General features: G+C 37.0%; 1 protein-coding gene across 1 annotated transcript in view; it reads left to right on the plus strand.

Moving 5' to 3' along the window:
* Positions 1-19,067, plus strand: part of USH2A (usherin) — a 922,740-nt gene that overhangs the window by 629,968 nt on the left and 273,705 nt on the right. Inside the window, exons 44-46 of the mRNA XM_040262869.1 lie at positions 12,226-12,435; positions 13,753-13,955; positions 18,337-18,449. Coding sequence (XP_040118803.1) covers positions 12,226-12,435; positions 13,753-13,955; positions 18,337-18,449 — 526 coding nt within the window. The remainder of the gene's footprint in view (positions 1-12,225; positions 12,436-13,752; positions 13,956-18,336; positions 18,450-19,067) is intronic.

Here is a 19,067-nt window from a genome sequence, read left to right on the forward strand (position 1 = left end):
AGTGATCTATGGAGGAGATAGGTGATCTATGATGTTGGGCTGGTTTCAGGTGTACAGTAAAGTGATTCAGTTATATATATAAATATATTCTTTTTTATATTCTCGTTCATCATATGTTATCATAAGATATTGAGTATAGTTCCCTGTGCTACACTTTGTTGTTTATCTGTTTTATATATAGTAATGTCTATATTTTAATACCAAACTCTTAATTTATCCCTCTCCCAACCTCCCCTTTGATAACCATATGTTTATTTTCTACATATAAGAGTCTGTTTTGTAGATAAGTTCACTTTTATCTTTTTTTAAGATTCTACATGTAAGCAATATTATATGATATTTGTATTTCTCTGTCTGACTTACTGCACTTAGTGTGGTATTCTCTAGGTCTGCCCATGGCACTGCAAATGGCATAGTTTTATTCTTTTTAAGGGCTGAAAAACATTCCATTTTATATATGTAACACATCTTTATCCATTCCTCTCTCAGTGGACATTTAGGTTGTTTCATTGTATTGGCTTTTGTAAACAGTGCTGCTATGGACATAGGGGAGGAGTGCATGTATCTTTTTGAGTTATGTTTTTCTCTGGTTATATGCCCAGGTGGTGGCTCAGATGGTAAAGTGTCTGCCTGCAATCTGGGAGACCCGGGTTCAATCCCCGGGTCGGGAAGATCCCCTGGAGAAAGAAAAGGCAAACGACTCCAGTACTCTTGCCTAGAAAATTCCATGGATGGAGGAGCCTGGTGGGCTACAGGCCATGGGGTTGCAAAGAGTCGGACATGACTGAGCAACTTCACTCACTCACTCACTCTATGCCCAGGAGTGAGATTGTAGGGTCATACGGTAGCTCTAATTTTAGTTTTATAAGGAATCTCCATACTTTTCTCTATAGTGGTTGTACCAGTTTACATTCCCACCAATAGTGTGGGACAATTCTCTTTTCTCCCCACCCTCTCTAGCGTGTAATATTTGTAGAATTTGTGCAGATGCCATTCTGACCAGTGTAAGATGGTACCTCACTGTAGTCTTGATTTACATTTCTCTAATAATTAGTAATGTTGAGCATTGTTTTACGTGCTTTTGGGCCATCTGTACATCTTCTTTGGAGAAATGTCTTTTTAGATCTTCTACCCATTTTTTTATTGGACTACTTTTTTTTTAATATTGGGCAGTATGAGCTGTTTACGTATTTTGGAGATTAATCCCTTATCAGTTGCAAATATTTTCTCTAATTCTGCAAGTCTTTTTGATACAGTATAATATTGTGCACTTTCCTACAGTGAGGTCTGCCCCTAGTCTCATAATTCATCATTAATTAGCAAGATCGATTTACTAGAATTGCAGTAATGTGATGGATCTTTCCAAGTGAATCCTCATCAGTACTGGTGATAGCCAGAGTTCCAGCTTGACACAGGCAACAAAATCTGGCCACCATCACTGGACTGGATTTGATAAAACAGGGACTCAGCCTTGGCCCATTCAGAACATGACTTTACAGGCAATTAGAAGAGCTCACATATGGATCTAGTCTGTTCCTGCATCTTTGCTGCTCCTGCTGCTAAGTCGCTTCAGTCATGTCCAACTCTGTGTGACCTCATAGACGGCAGCCCACCAGGCTCTGCCGTCCCTGGGATTCTCCAGGCAAGAACACTGGAGTAGGTTGCCATTTCCTTCTCCAGTGCATGAAAGTGAAAAGTGAAAGTGAAGTTGTTCAGTTGTGTCTCTTAGCAACCCCATGGACTGCAGCCTACCAGGATCCTCCATCCGTGGGATTTTCCAAGTAAGAGTCGTGGAGTTGGGTGCCATTGCCTTCTCCGCCTGCGTCTTTAGAAACCACATAATTGAAATTTCAGATATGGTTGGTCAGTAGAGTAGCATTTACCAGCTGATCTGTTAATTTTTAGTGATCCATGGTTGGACGGCATCACTGACTCAATGGGCATAAGTTTCAGCAAACTCCAGAAGATAGTGAAGGACAGGGAAGCCTGGCATACGGCATACTGCAGTTCATGGGGTCACAAAGAGTCAGACACAACTTAGCAACTGAACAGCAAATGTCACAACCAGAAAAAAACAAGACTGAATATATCATGGCACTATATATTATAATCCTTCTTAGAAGTATCACTTTTGATCTGGCAAATAGTTAATCAGAACTTGATAGGATACTACCAAATATTAAGAAATATCTGACTTGGAAATCCCTATTAAAATATGTGTTTTATGAAAGTAAACTGTATCTAATAGGATAATCATCTGCTAGTATATAAAAAGACGAAAAATGACTCCTGGTTGGGCAATTGTAACTTTCTGATTTTGATTTTGATATAGCCTAAAAGAAATGCTTCCTATTTTATTTAGAAAGCCTTGAGTGAATTTGCCCCTGTTATATCAGTTATGGATTAAAACCAGTTAGGTGACATTAATTGTAAATTAAAATTAGCATTGGTTATGTTGATCTACATTGCTATTAAATAAGCCATTTTTATAAAAAACTATTTACTAGGGATTTATAAGGTCGCAGATTTTTAATGATCTGTGTCACCTCTGTTGAGATCTCTTAAGCCATTTACATGGAAGAGTATAAGTTAATTGATGCTTGTGATTACCTCCTGAGACACTTCTAGGAAAAGATACAAAAGTTTTTATATGGAGATGGATTTTTATGTATAATGTATTTTCACTCATCTCCTTTCTATTTCACCCTCGATACCTGATTCATCTTAAAAGCCTACTTGGAAAGGTGGATGCCCTCCCCGCATCTGACATTTGAATACTTCTGTTGAGATCCAGTGACTGAATTTTCACCAATATAGTTCCTTTATGTTATAATTGCATGCCTGAAGTAAGCATGCTTATAAAAACTGACACACCTAATAGATCTGAAGCAGCTCACTGAAGTTTCATTACCTTGGTAATCTGAACCTCTGACCTTCGGGATGTAGGTAATGCAATCTGCTGTTATTTCCATTCATACCTTAGAAATTTTTCAGATAACTATTTGTGAGTACAAAGGTTAACTCTCAGAAGAGGGTCAGCTCTGTGAAAGCGTGTTGCATTATCATTTTCTTTCTTCTTGCAACTGGCTGTCCTAAGTAAATTAACAAGTCTCTCGGCTGTGAAAGGGCCACCTCGTTTGTGCAATTTTAATTTCAATTGTTTTCTTGATTTGTGGGATAAAATGGCACCTTGTCTAACATGCTAAAAGGAATAAAACTATAAGTTAAAAGTCATGAATAAACTTACATTTATTTAATAAAACCATAAAATGCATCTTTAAAGTATATTTTCTCTTAATTATGACCCTCCACATGGACACACCATTTTCCAAGTAAAATATCTCTGGTAAATTTTTACCCATCACAGATTAATGGGGATACGTTATTAAAGTTTTAAAAGTGCCCGCTTTAAACGTTTACATCACTATGTGAGATCACGTGAGGAAAATGCATCCTGCATCTGTTCAGTTAATTTTTTAGGGCAAATATTACAAACTGGTAGCACTTGGGCCCTATTTACTTCCCCATCCTCCACACATTGTCTTGCTGGCAGTATTTGAAAAATAATATTTTGCTAACATTTAGCAATTAGAAGCTTTCACATAAAGATGATAATTTTGGAATTGATTTGAAAAACCCAGTAATTGATTGAAACTCTTCCCACATTGTTGAAGGGAGAATATCCCCTGACATTGGCTTCCCCTTTCTACAGGCTGCAGCCCCGGTCTCCCTGGTCCCTAGAGAAAGATGTGCTTCTTGTCTCTACTTTCTATATAAAAGAAAATAGTTCAACCTAAATGAAATACGATGAAAATAAATGATTTCATTGGAGAAAGTTCACATTTTTATAGGATGAGATACAAAACATCACTTAAGTTATTCATACAGCCCCAGCAGTTAGCAACTGCACCTTGGTGACTTACCCCAAATTACAGTTAGTCAGTAGCACTTCTCCAACTTAAGCATCCCATTTTCAGCTATTTCTCCTGCATGTGACCTTAATGGTTATTAGCACTTTGTCAAGAGTGATTTAGTGAGATCCTTCCCATTTCGACTGCTCACTCTAAAATAAATGGCAAAAAATGCCCACGGGGGAAAAGGATAGAAAGGCAGCACCTCTTCTGAGATCTCCTCACTAATAAGGTCATTGACGGGCAGAAAAGAGCAAGAAAATACTGGAGGTGGTGAGAGAGGAAGGTATTGAAATAAGAGGAAATGAAAAAAATCATCCAAATACTGTCCACTTGTCCATCTGTCAAGAGCTCCCCTCAACCTTCAGACATTCATGCTGTGTTTCACATTGGGTGGGCCAAGAAGTTTGTTCAGATTTTTCCATAAGATGTGACAGACAAACCCAAATGAACTTTTTGACCAACCCAATATAATCTTTTTTGTCCAGTTCTCCTCTTTCTCTTTTCCTTCCCTCTTTCCTTTTTTCTCTTTTAGTTTCCTCCCTCTCTTTCCTTTCCTTCTTCCTTCCATGAATATTTATCCTTGACATTTTTGTCCCAGGCACTGGGAATGCAGAGATTAGTGAAATAATTCCTGCCTTATATTGCCTCACTGAACTCTGGAAGATTTGTAAAGTTGAAGGCCATCACTATGTAAAAAGTTTAAATCCACACAGAAAGCATATGCCTCATCTTGATCTCTTAATCAGAAACCATCAGATTTTGTAGTTAGAAGTTTGACTTTGAACTTATCCTGTTCAGGTTTTAATACATACAAATCATCCCAAATCTCACCTTTTTTAAAAGCACCCACCATCATTGGCTCACCTTGTCCCTCTGCTTCCCTTACCACTGGTCCAGATACCAAAACAAAGAGACTGGATTTGTCTGTCCATGGGCCTCCCTCTTATTTGTGTGTGTACCTGCTGTAACCTGACCTGCTTCCCTTACATATTACTGATGTGGTCATCTAGAAGTCCATCTCTAATGCCTCACTCCGAAGTTCTCTTGTCAGTGCGTCCTAGTGTGTTCCTCTGTGTTAGTGGGCCCATGAGTGACCCCTCCTAATTCAAATGCTCCCTCCTGTATCACCAACTACTCTTGTCCTCATCCTCTACATAAAGACTTCCTCAAATTCCTCATGAGTATTTTATACTCTCTAACTCTCCTGTTGGTAACTACATCTATTCCATTGTTGTAAATCCTCCTAACTAGAAAAAAAGGCAAAATTCTATGAAGCCATGGAGAAATGATTTTTAAAATCAGGTTTTGGGATCAGGAAAACTTAAGCTTGAGTCCCAGTCACACTATTTTCTAGCACTATGACCTAAAACAAGCCACTTAACTTCGCTATATCCTAGTTTCCTAATTCAGAATAGGAGGATCATAATAACTGTCTTAAAGTATTATGACAAAAATGAAATAATATATGTTCAGCAGTTAGTAATCATTTAGTATTGGTATAAAGTATTATTCTATCTCTCAAATGTTCACAGTGCTTTCAGCAGCAGTTTTTTTTTTTTTTTTTTAAATGGGAAGCCATTTTATTTGTTTCTGTATTTTTTGGTGGGGGGTCTTTTTTGGTTTTTGTTTTATGCTAGTCATTTCAAGTCCTTTATTCAAAACAAACAACTTGTGCATGTGTGTGCATATGCATGTGTGGAAGCATAAGTTTTTATTTCTCTGGGACAAATGCCCAAATATTCAATTGCTAGACTGAATGGTAAGTCTAGAGTAGTTTTGTTAACATTCTGCCAAACTGTTTCCCAGAGTGGCTGTACTGCTGCACACTCCCACAACAATGCAATGAATAAGTGACCAATTTCTCTGCCTCCTGTCAAGCATTTGTGTTACTGCTATTTTTAGAGACTGCATTTACCAGCCTCCTTTGCAGTTAGTTGTATCCATGTGACTGTGTTCTTGCCAATAGAATGTGCAAAGAAATGATGTGTGTCTTTTAGGGTCATAACCACGAGACACCAAGGACGTGCCTATTGTTCAGTCTTCTTCTCTCTGGACTAGACCATGGACACAGCAGTGTTCTCTGTTTAAACTCTGCAGGCATGGCCAACACCTTTAGAGATCCAAAGCCATATAAGAGAAAGAACCCAGATTCTTGGATGACCACATGGAGCACAATCTGATTCACCTACATTGAGGTTATTGTGTGAGATATAAGTTCATATTTATTTCATTTAAATCACTTTATTTAAGGGCTCCTTGATTACAGAAGCTTAGGTAACTAACTGCATTCCTGTTTTCCCTTATTAGTTCACTTCCCAAGCAGGAATGTGCTGTCCTTTTTCCATTGCCAAATATAGAATGATGAATAATTAACACATTTCATATACATTTCCTTTAAATACAATATTCCCTGGCAGATTATTGAAAGGAGTTGGAACACAATGAGAGACTGAAGGACCTGGGGGCAGGGAGGGTTGCAAATACAGGTATTTGTTTTAGTTGCATAAACTAGATAGAAGGCATCTAGATATCTTGCTGGGGAAGATAAGGAGCCTGACTTGGATGTAGCTCTGGAAAATTTTCCCACTTCTTAATGTGAGCACTTTTACGCTCAGCCAGAGTAAAAAAAATTCTCAAGAAGTGATAATATCAAGTTTTCCAAGAAGTACTTAGTTAATGACACAGAACTCTTCACCATAGAACTTGGGAATCTGGACTCTAAGAATCGATGAGCACGATAAACACTTTTATTATAAAATAGCCTTAGTAAGGTCCTTCCAGATTTTTACACTGAGGCAAAGTTACCTCCCATTGAGCCTACTAGTGAGAAATTACTGAGAATTTCAATCCTAGACAAAACTGGAGATCCTTTGAGTGGACTGGATTACTCTAATTGCTGGAGATTAGGGCCACAAACTTTTTTGTAAAGTGCCAGACAGTAAACCCTTCAGGTTTTGCAGGCAATATACATTCTCTGTCACAACTACTCAACTTTGTCATTGTAGCATGAAAACAGCAATGTACAACTCTTCAACAAGTATGCCTGTGTTCTAATAAAAATTTATTAGGAACGGTGAGATTTCATTTTCACATAATTTTTATGTGTCATGAAAAAGTATTCTTTTGATTTTTTTCCCCAACAATTTAAAAGTATAAAAGCCATTCTTAGCTCACAGGTTATATTACAAAGAAATGGCAGGCCAGGTTTGGCCAAGAGGACAGATTTTCACTCATGGTAAAATCCTGAGTTTGCTGACCCCTATTCTAGCTGATAAAGATCTAAAGGACATAATTGATATTGATAACAATCTCTACAAGTAATCCAACAGGGCTTCCCAGGTGGTGCAATGGTATACAAGAGACTTGGATTTAGTTCCTGGGTCAAGAAGATCCCCTGGAATAGGAAATGGCAACCCACTCCAGTATTCTTGCCTGAGAAGTGCCATGGACAGAGGAACCAGGAAGGCTACAGTCCATGGGGTCTCAAAGAGTCAGACACAACTGAGTGAATGAGCACATGAGCTCACATAACACAAAAATAATCCAACAGCATGTACAGAGTATAATCCTTTTGCAAGAGTACTTTCAACCAGCCTATCTAACAACTGTTTTAAATTATTTGAAAAAGTGGCATTTAGTAACAAATATTGTATCCATAGCTTATAACCTTCTTTTTCCAACTCACTGAGATTGACCTGATGTGCTATAGTAAAGCGACACCTACTCATAAATTTCTGTGGTCTATAAAATATGGATTACCCAGAACAGGATTAGAATACGTGAGAAATATTTCCCAGGGTACACATATTTAATGTAATCTCATAGGAAACCCTCCCTCATTCCATCCTGTTGCTTCAAATACAATTAGTATTCATTGCTTAACTCCGAATTACATGTATAACTCTAGTTCAAACATTCACACTTTAATTTAAAAGTAAACCTGGTGGTCACAAAAACACTTCAAACTCAAGAAGTTCCAGTGAAACAACAGGTTTCAAATCCTCCATCCCATAGTTACATCTATATTTTCTGTCTTGTTTCCTAGGATTCACACGAGAACAAAAACGAAATCTGAATTTTATTTAAAACTTTTCCTCATCTCTTTCTAGGCTCATCCTGGGTCACTTAAGACCTTGGCTCTTTCCATTCAGGACATCCACATTCCCATGTGCCTTGAAGTCCTTCTCTTGCTGGGAAAATCAGAGACAATCAGAGACGGTTAACTGGTCCTTAATACCTCGGGTCAGAAATGGCAGAAACTTGTCACAGGACTTCACTCAGATGCAAGGAGCCCAGAAAATGTAGTCTCCCTATCTGACAAGAACAGAATTACATGGGTGTTAGTGAATGTTCTGGATCTTCACCACAACTTTTATCTTCTGTAGTGATCTTTCAAGTTTCATTGCTACTAATATTGGTTAGTGATGTCTTTCTCTACTTTTCTGAGTCTTTGTATTTTATGTTTGATCAAGTTGTGTACTCTTACTTTCCTTGCCCTTCTCACCTGCTGCTTTCAATGTTTGGTGTATAAATTATTATATAATCATTTTTACATAATTAATTTCTCTAGTTTTGATATTTATCATCAATTCTTAAACTTCTCCAATCTTAAGTTCTGGAGCTTGCTTCATCTCTTTGTCTTTTAGATAACATTATTGGAAAATTTTTATAATTACAGTTAAAGAAATAAATGAGCTACATGTTCTCTTAGTACTCATATGGTCAGTTGTGTCTGACTCTTTGTAACCCCATGGACTGTTGCCTGCCAGGCTCCTCTGTCCACGGAATTTTCCAGACCAGAATACTAGAGTGGGTTGCCATTTCCTTCACCAGGGGATCTTCCCAACCCAGGAACTGAACCCAATTCTCCTGAGTCTCTTGCATTCAAATTCTTTACCATTATGCCACCTGCTTTTTGCTTAAATAAGAACATGTTTCTGCTATCTTTGCACATTCTCTTAATTTTTACCTACATAAGAAAACCTTTCTGTCACATTTCACATAAATATAATGACTTAGATGTGTATGAAATTCTTGGATCAGAATATTTTACCTCAGAACTTCTTGAAATTTTTCCATTGTCTTCCACATTTAATGTTTCAGGGGATAAGTCTGAAAGTTGCCTGATTCTTTTTCTCCTTTGAAGACTGTCTTTTAGATTTAGTTGATTTTCAAAATGTCATAAGTTTCTGTATGTCTTTGGATATGTTGCCATTATTTTCACTAAAACTGTATATTAATCTATTCAATTTCTGGATATAAAACTTCATTTTGAGTCATGTTTTATGGGATATTTTAGATCCATGATTATTTATCCCATTTATTTTTCAAGTCAATTAGATTTTTTATTCTCTGTTCTCAATATCTATAAATTTTGACTTTCATTGTCTTCTTCTTATTCATTTTCTTTTTATTTTTTCATATTGTGCATTTTTAACTCATTATTTTTTTCTGCTTTCAGTGCAGATTTTAATTCTGACAAGCTTTTTAGGTTTTCTTGCTTTCCTTTCCCCTTTAAGAAGATCATTTAATATCTCTGTTTTCACATCTGTCTTTTCATAATTACAGGTACCTGTTTCCTAAAGCATCTTTTTCACAAAGGCATGTCCCACTTGTTATTTTTAAGAACACCATGCAAATGTTTTATAACACTTCCACTGATTCACATAGAAGTAGTATATGAAAAACAAATTCTCCTTTTAAGGTTCTAGAAAATGTTTCACTTATGCTATTACATAAAGAAGCCTTGTAACTCATGTTTTTCTCTTTTAAAATGGAGAAATACATTCAGGTCCAGTTTTTATCAGTCCTCAGGGAGGGTGGGATTTGCTGGGAAACTTCTCATTTCAGTTATTTCAATTCTAACAGTGTTCCTCTCTCAGAGTAGACTCAAGGTCAGCAACCTTGAATTTTGCGCTGGTCTGTAGGACTGAAGATGTATCTTCTGTCTCTAAGATGGTTTGCTGTCTTAGAAAGAGCCCACTGACATTTGAAAACCTTGTTTGAACAATGTAAAAGGACACTTCTGTGCATGTACCGCTCCCAGAGCTTTTCATAAAACAACTAGGAATATGAAGATCATTTAATCTGTTTAATGTGTTTCTACCAGTTTTCTGTGTTTTGGCCTCTACACTGTAATGTCAATGAAGGGAGAGAGTGGCAAGCTGAAGCAGATGTTGGTGAGAAGCAGGGTGGTGCAGAAATCTGGCATTATTGTCTGGAGATGCTGCCTGCTTCTGGTTAGAAGAGCCTCTATCTCATGCAGTAAGATATAACTAGTGGAATTGAAACCCATCTTTTCCTCTTTCCTTTGGGACAACAGATTTTGTTCTATTTCAAGGAGTTGACATATGACACATGGCTAAGAATGCATATTTAATGGCATTTCATCCACGTATTGATACACGATCCTTACTCATCTTGAGCTTACTGTGCTAGGCCCAATATTTTCAATGTATATACACAGTTCATTCATTGGAACTTGACAGAAGAGATTTCAGGCACATTTAGTGACTGTGATTAAAGACCCATTTATATCTTTAAGTAGAATTTGAAAGTACTTCCTTAATATTATATCTTTAGGACTTGAATTTCTAAACAGCCTGCTCATGTAGCAAACTAAAATACAAGATGAACTTCAAATCTAGCACAATTTCTTTTATATTTTTGCTGCCATAAATTAATGAGGAATAGTACTGTATGGCAATGGCACCCCACTCCAGTACTCTTACCTGGCAAATCACATGGATGGAGGAGCCTGGTGGGCTGCCGTCTATGGGGTCACACAGAATCTGACATGACTGAAGCGACTTAGCAGCAGCAGCTGCAGCAGTACTGTATGGCAGCAGAAAATAATTCTAATGATAGAAGGAACTTTTACTCTCACAGAACCCAGTTGCTTTGCTACACTTGAGGAATGTTATTATTTGGAAAAATATTGAGAGACATAAATAGCCGATTCCTGAAAATGCATAATAATGAGCTCATTATTAAAGGTGCTGACATTTGTGACAGCAGAGAAAAGAAACATCTCGATTCCCAGAGTTTTCCAAAGTAGTTACTAAAGGTCGCTTACTATAAATTCTTTCAACTATACTGATATACCAGACCTTTCTAACTATTGCTGGATATTAGGTCAAAGCGGTAGTGCATTCAGGAAATAAAACAAAAGATCAAATCAACATTCAGTGTTTTGGTAAGACTCCCAAGATCTTAATGAACACTGATTCCTAAAAGAAAGTCATACAATCCCCCAAACCATATTCCTTTCCATGGCCATACCCCAGGATCTCATATACTTGAGACACTGTACTTCAATAACCATAAAGAGAAATGCCACCTTTTCCTCCCCATCCTTGCTTAATTTTGTGGAACAATTTTAATACAAGCTTTTACATACAATTTCAGGAGCTTTTGCATACAAAACTCCACCTTTATAATGCTGATACAAATCAAGGTGATAGATCCTGTTTCACGTCTTCAAAAGCAATGTTAATGTAAGCAGAGCAGTAATTGCTTCCTAGCTAAGAAAATATAGGTATGGGATGTTCTATATCTTTTCAAAGCATCATGGTAGGAAAATCAGAAAAAGCAGAACTTGGTGCAAGAATGGAGAAAAGGGAAAAAGAAAACAATAGACTGGACTTTGAAAGAGCTTGTCTACATCACACAGATGCGTGAACTAGGAGAAAAGGATGAGAGCTTTGATCAAAATTCAGATATCATCCTAGGATCCTTAAGGAGAGCATACTACATTACTCTGGTACATCAACAGTGCACATAATAGGGTAGCTGTCTAAGCAGTCTTCCAGGTATCTAGCAGCAGATTTTGTTAGCAATTTTAAAAATCCTCAAGTTTTAGCATCTGTGTCAGGACATGCCCTCATGTATATTAGCATAGATTTCTTCTCTAGAACCATTACTTATGAACACCGAGTTGTTGTTTTTTTTTTTTTTTTTTTTTTGCCCTGTACTGCATGTTTTTACTTTACTCTTCTTTTTTTAAGTGTTAAAGTTTTGAAGATTAGTTGAATACTTATAAGTAGCATAATTAAAATATTTAAAGGAAATTTAAAAGTTTATTTTCCTGTGAAGTTAAGATTCTATGCAATTAATTATGAGATACGGAGAGAAACAGCTTTGTTAAAAATAATAATAATAATAAAACCCAGCACTTTTCTAAGGAAAGTTCTGTAAGCTTTCTGCTTTTCTCATTCTAGGAATAGCTAATGATAGAGTGTATTCTCTGTCTTTTCCCCCGGGCCCTTTTATATCGGCTACACTTACAGTGTTCTGTGTTTATTGTTAACAGCTTTTCAAGACCTACAAGGTGATGTTGAGTATTATACACTTTTTTGGAGTTCTGCTACCTCCAATGAATCTCGAAAAATCCTCCCAGATGTAAACTCTCACGTCATTGGCCACTTAAATCCAAACACAGAGTATCGGATTTTCATCTCTGTTTTCAACGGAGTCGCCAGCATAAACAGTGAAGTGCTGCATGCAACCACTTGCGATGGGGGTGAGTCCAGATTTCAAGGGAAACTCAGCTTCAGAGATGCGAATGAAATTGATTGATTCTCGCTGAGGCTGAGATCAGTCATCCTTCCATTATAAAATTTCCGGTGTTGGAGGGAAGGGGGTTGGAGCTAAAATGCTTAAGTGCTGGCTGTCGTCAAGTGGCAGATCAATAAGTGGTCTCACAGAGACAGCTGCAAGGCTCCAATCACTGGGTATTAGCCCAGTTTGTTCCTGTTCTTTTCAGTGTGTGCTTAGTTGGGAGCTGAATTCACATCAATACATGGTGACATTTAGAAACATTTTTTTAAGAATTGCTTTCAGAAGCAGGATGCTTTTCACAACGACAGCCAAGTACAGGGAGGGCCCTCCCTGAGTCACCAGAAATGGTAGGTGGAAGTTCAGCCACTGAGAAAAATTGCCTGTGACTCATTTCTAAGCCAGTTAGCAAGGGGGAGGAAGCGAGGGAAGCAACTTGTGAGTCTGAAATGTGTTTGGAATGGTCTTTCTAATCTTTTTGGCTTTATAAAGTCTCATTATAAACATTATAATATCATTACCTCCCAAGCAAGCGTTCCAGGTCATTAGCAGAGCACTTTAAGTGTGGAACCCATTTCCCTTCGTGGTGCCAAAGGTCGACACCTTTTGTTTATAAAATAGAATGGATCACAAGGACAATTTTTCAACTAGTTAGGATGGGCTCTTATGATAAAAATAGGTCTTCGCATAGTTATTTCTGACATGCTTGAATAATTGTGTAATTTAACGCCAAGCAAGATTTTTTTTCCTAATGTTAGATTTCATCATTACCTATGGTAATCAACATTCAAAATCATTTACATAATGACAATATTGCATTATTGCTTCATATTGCTTGAGTTACAAGCTAGTAACATCAAATGATTTTTCATGTTCCACCAGCCGCGATGTATTTGAGTTTTATTTTCTGCTTAAGGAGCAGATTTTCTTTTCTTTTACCCTGGGAGGTATGGAGTGAAGAGATGGGGAAAGAGACAAATAATAGATATGTGTTAGTGGTGCAGATGGGTGAATAATTTATCATCATATCCCACTGGTCACATAGTATTGAAGATTAGCACTGTGATGGTGGTATAAAGCATTTTACCACCAATTCTTACGGTTTCTAACTGAGAGTATAATAAGCCAATTTACAGAGGACTACAGACTGTGATAACTTCATCAGAGGAAAGCAGATAAGCAGCAAACCCTTTGCTCAACCTAAATACTAATCGGCATTTAGTTTAACAAGTGCTTTTTCAGAGACAGCTGGAGTTTATTCAGTTTCTTCCCTTAATTCTAGAGCCTCAGGGCATGCTTCCTCCAGAGGTTGTCATCATCAACAGTACAGCTGTACGTGTCATCTGGACAGCTCCTTCAAACCCAAATGGTGTTGTCACTGAATATTCCGTCTATGTAAATAATCAGCTCTACAAGACTGGAATAAATGTGCCTGGGTCTTTCATTCTGAGAGAGCTGTCTCCCTTCACTGTCTATGACATCCAGGTTAGAACGTTGTTTTCCAATGGTTAAGCTTATGGGTGTGTTAAATAAAACTTGCTGGGTTATGTCTCTTAGTGAATGCCTTCCATCTTGGTTACAGATTATTTATTTGGTGGGGAAGAAGAGAGAAAAGAGGGAAATCGATTGTTGTGGGCAAACACAGGAGTCATTGGAGAGGAGATAATAGTAATGTGGAAAGTGATGGTGAGGATGGTGATGGTATTTTCACTGGCAAAATGAAGCAGCTAATGTGTTTGCAATCAGTCTTGCCAAGCAGCTTGCCTTTGTCCTGGTTCTTTTACTGACATCAGAATCAGGGTTAGCCTATGATTAGAGAGACATTCCTTCTACTCCAATTTCACCGTTTACTAAATTTAATTGCTTTAGGGAAGTTATATAACCTCTCTTGGTGTCAATTGTCTCTTTTGTAAGAGCAAAGGACTCAGTGATTTAAAACATTCTATTAACCTCTAGAATTCTGTAATTCTGGATGCAGCAACAAAAATAATGAATATGTGGCAGATAAAAATATTTAAAAATTTCATTCAAGCATGAACAAAAAATGTCTGTTCATCCTTCAACAAATGTTCAATGACCCTCACCTGTATGAAAACAATTATATTTAAATTTTTTGCATTTGGTCCTCTTTGAGGATCTAATGAAGTCAGTGTACACTCTCCTAGAAAAGTGTGTATATATTTATATGACAAAAGTTAACACACAGTTTTGGAGAGTCCATTGACCATTTGAGAGTGAAATCCTAGGTCTCTTTGAGATCTACTGATCTTAAAAAGAGAAAAAATTTAAAGGACACCAAGGCATATAAAACAAGAAACTTATCCTCAAGAAATTGGGAATCATGTTAGAGCAGGAGAATATAAAAGATAGCAAGGCTAAATGCAAAAATTAATGATAAAAACAATGTTTCAGAAGCTGAAAGTTTATAGAGAAGGGTTGCCATTTAGTAAATTTTTGAATAAACTGTGCACTTCTGGGGCTTCCCAGGCGATACTAATGGTAAAAAACTTGGCCGCCAATGCAGGAGACATAAACAGGTTCAATCCCTGGGTTGGGAAGATTCCCTGGAGAATGGCATGGCAACCCACTCCAGTATTCTTGCCTAGAGAATCTCATGGACAGAGGAGTCTGATGGGCTATAGTCCATAGGGTTGAAAATAGTGGGACACCCCTGAAGCATGCATGCATGCATGCTAGTCTGACTCTTGGTGACCCCATGGACTTTACAGTCCATGGAATTCTCCAGGCCAGAGTACTGAAGTGGGTAGCCTATCCCTTCTCCAGGGGATCTTCCCAAGCCAGGGATCAAACTGGGGTCTCCTGCATTGCAGGCAGATTCTTTACCAACTGAGCTGTTGGGGAAGCCCCAAATTTATAATAACTTTGTAAATAATTTTCAGAAGATATTAAGCATGAAATTTTTATTTGACCACAGAAAACTTTTCATTGGCTCTGTTCATTAAGTGAACATTTCCCCACCCCCTGTTCCCCCCACATTTGAAAGTGAAACATTTATAATCATCTAGTTACAACCAATGCATTAACCTCTCCCACTACTAGGCTTGGCATATAAATGACATATAAAGATATTTAGTAAAAGAAGAAAGGTACCTTGCTTATTTTTTAGTACATTCCATGATTTCCGTCTACCCACCTGAGTGTATCTTAGCATGGATCAGTGAACTGCTGTTTCTTTTGATGACTCAGAGGGAATCTGTGTGTAGGTGTAGATCATTGATCACATTATAAAATAAAAATCACATTCAAAATACTTAGAAATGCAGCTTAATGGACAAGTTAACATAGAAGGTTATGAAAGATTTGCTGTAGTTTCCTCTTTGGGGCCCTGGTGGAGAAAGCCAGCTGAGTCCTCGAAAGGCAGCATATTCATTTGCTTTATCAGGACTCAGAATATACCTGGGGTGGGGGTATACATAGGTGGAGGGGGTGGTTGTGGTGAGATCACTGGATTCTGTGCGTGCATATCCGGTGCCAGCCTTCTGATCATGAGGCAGGAGTGGATGTGTAAGCATTCCAGGCATGTTCCACTCTGACAGGCTTCACTCAGATATGTTTGTTTGAGTTACTAATGGCCTGAAGTGAAGAGAAGTGAAAGTTCCTCAGTTGTGTCTGACTCTTTGCGACTCCATGTATTATACAGTCCATGGAACTCTCTAGGCTAGAATACTGGAGGGTAGCCTTTCCCTTCTCCAGAGGATCTTCCCAACCCAGGAATCGAACAGGGGTCTCCTGCATTGCAGGCAGATTCTTTACCAACTGAGCTATCAGGGAAGCCCACTAATGGCCTGAAGAGAGTGTATTTTGATCTGATACAAGGAAACAGATGAGGACACAAAAGACCAAATTAGAATCTAATACTCAAATTTTGTGACTAAGATATTCTTAATAACTGTAAGTATATTTTTGTGACCCTCCTCCAAGTCCATAAATACTGTACTTGAAATAGTTATTGCATTACTGGAAATTTGATTTTTATCAAATTTCAAAGATTTTTATTTATGATGTCAAAGATAATTGGTCTCCATTTAAAATGTGCACTTAACTGATAGGCCTAATACTTTAACACTAAGATTCTCTTTACTAGCCCCCTCTGTAAAATAGTCACTGATGTTAAAGCAGACATGTAGATGCACCACATCTGTTTTTTAATGAATCGTTCTGCATAGACCCTTCTAAAGGGACTGCTCATTCAAATTTTTCTTAATTTTTTTCTCTTTAGTATTAACATGTAAACCTTTATATTTGTGTTTCATCTCCATGTTACACGACATAGCTGTAACACCAGAAATATGCCCCAAAGATGGAGACTTGGAATATTACATTAGTAACAAAGTGAAAAAGTATTGACACATTTCTCTAAAATCAGAGTAAAAGCTTTCTAGAGAATCATTTGAATAGACTTAAATAGTTTATAACTTAAAGACGTGCTTATTATTTAGATAATAAAGCGATTAGGGTACAGTAAAGCCTGAATCAAATAATTTAATATCTTATCCACTTGATCATATTCCTTGAGTTCTCTGACCTTTCCTCTACTTGCAAACTTCTGAAAACAGAGTTGTGAGGATTCATTAAATTATTTGTTCAAGTATGCATCATAATATTTGGCACATAAGAAGTTCAGTTGAGCTGATTTTGAGTTACCTCACTATGCATCTTATAGTCAGATATTTCCCAATATGTGTGAAGTTTTATTGTCATTAATATTATTACAGCAAGTATATTCATCTACTTGTAAGTTATTTGGAATTTACTGGACATGACTTAATGTTAGCTCAGAATACTATATGGCATAAATAAATCATTCAACAGCATTATAAAAATATGCCTCAACTCCCAGTTAGGTGCCCCATGAACAAAACAACATAACTTCTATATGCAACAAATACCACATTTTTCTTTCCTCAAATGCCCATGGAAATTCAGAGAACTGCTTTGCTTCAAAGTTCAGTATTAGTGTTTAAGATTCATCAGTATGTAATATCCTCCATTTATGTATTAGATACAGAAAGTAAGTTATCATTGGTAAAAGTGCAGTTCCTCTTTGGTTTAACCTTTAATGGCAAGCAGAAGGGTGGTACTTTATGGATGGTCCACAAGCAATCTCTTACATGTTCATTGTCTCTCCCTTGCTCTTGTTGAGTATGTTATTTGTGTTACTAATGCTTGATGAACTCAATTTCTAATCTTTAGTTATTCCAGCCTCCTTGGTTTTTACTCAGATTAGGTAGCAGAATTAAAGGGTGAGTGATGAGTTTCTGCTGTGATTAAGGTAGAAATACAATTGCAGCCAGAACAAATGGGTATAAAATAGCTCAGCCATATTGGAAGTCTTCTGTAGACCTCATTTTTCTTCCATTAGAGATTAGCATTGAGGCTATTTGTTGTCAAGTGTCAAGGCTTCCAGAAAATATAATTACCCTACTTGGTTAGTAAAAGAAGAAAGGTACCTTGCTTATTTTTTAGTACATATTTTTTACTACAGAGAGTAGTATACAGTGATAACATATTATGCTTGCCAACTGTGAATTAAGCATCTTCCCTTCTTCCTTAGTTGTGCTCCAAAGAGATGAATATGTCTGTCTGTTTCTGAATAGTTAGAACTAGAAACTAAACATTGCCATTTGAATCACTGCATCAATTGTCCCAAGCTCATTTCCAGACACTATTTTGAGTTTGTTCCATTGGACTCGACATAAAAAATTAAGACTTAGTAAACCCCAAGATGCCATAGAGAACTATAAGAAGCACCTGTGAAATGAGAGTGGGTGGGTTTCAGTCCATCAGCGGTCTGTATTTTGAAAGTAGTTGCAATTATTTTTTTTTTCTAAACTAACATTTGCAGGTTGAAGTCTGCACAAAATATGCCTGTGTAAAAAGCAACAGAACCCAAATCACCACTGTGGAAGATACTCCAAGTGATATACCGACTCCCACAATTCATGGCATCACTTCAAGGTACCAATTCTTTATCAATTAATCTAAAGAACGGACCATAAGTAATTAAAATAAAAATCAAAGCTATCATTCCTGCCATGACAATCTGATTTAGTAGATTACTATAAATGTGTGTGTAAATCAAAATTTTTATATTATTAGGCATTGATCCTCAATGGACACATCCCCTAGCATTTAAGCTTTGATTTTTCTGATTGTCCAGCTTCACTTCCTTTTACTTAGTAATCTGTGAAAAATGTTGGAGTGCATGGAAAAGTTGTCCTTCAGTAAATTCTTTTGTGAGGCAAATAATACAATTTTAATTAGAATGACTACCTCCTAACTGAATCTCTTTGAAAAAAAATTAGACTTAGGTATATCAGATTTTCCTAAAGCTAGAAATAGCTGTAAAATAATTAGGGGAGATAAATTATTGGATAACCTTTACAATTGTATCAGATTCTTCATGCAATCCCTTTATTTTTGTGTACTCTTTTGTTGCTGAGAAATGACCACAGTTTGAAAGTGATCCTCTTTCAATTCAAAAATAGCAATTTAAGAGAAAAAAGCTGTAACATCAAGGTTTCCAAGTCAAAAGTAATATGAAATTTTCACCACTCTGTGTCAAGGGCAGAGAAA

Source organism: Oryx dammah, unplaced genomic scaffold (genome assembly GCF_014754425.2).
Source record: "Oryx dammah isolate SB20612 unplaced genomic scaffold, SCBI_Odam_1.1 HiC_scaffold_21, whole genome shotgun sequence".
In the NCBI taxonomy this organism is placed as follows: Eukaryota; Metazoa; Chordata; class Mammalia; order Artiodactyla; family Bovidae; genus Oryx; species Oryx dammah.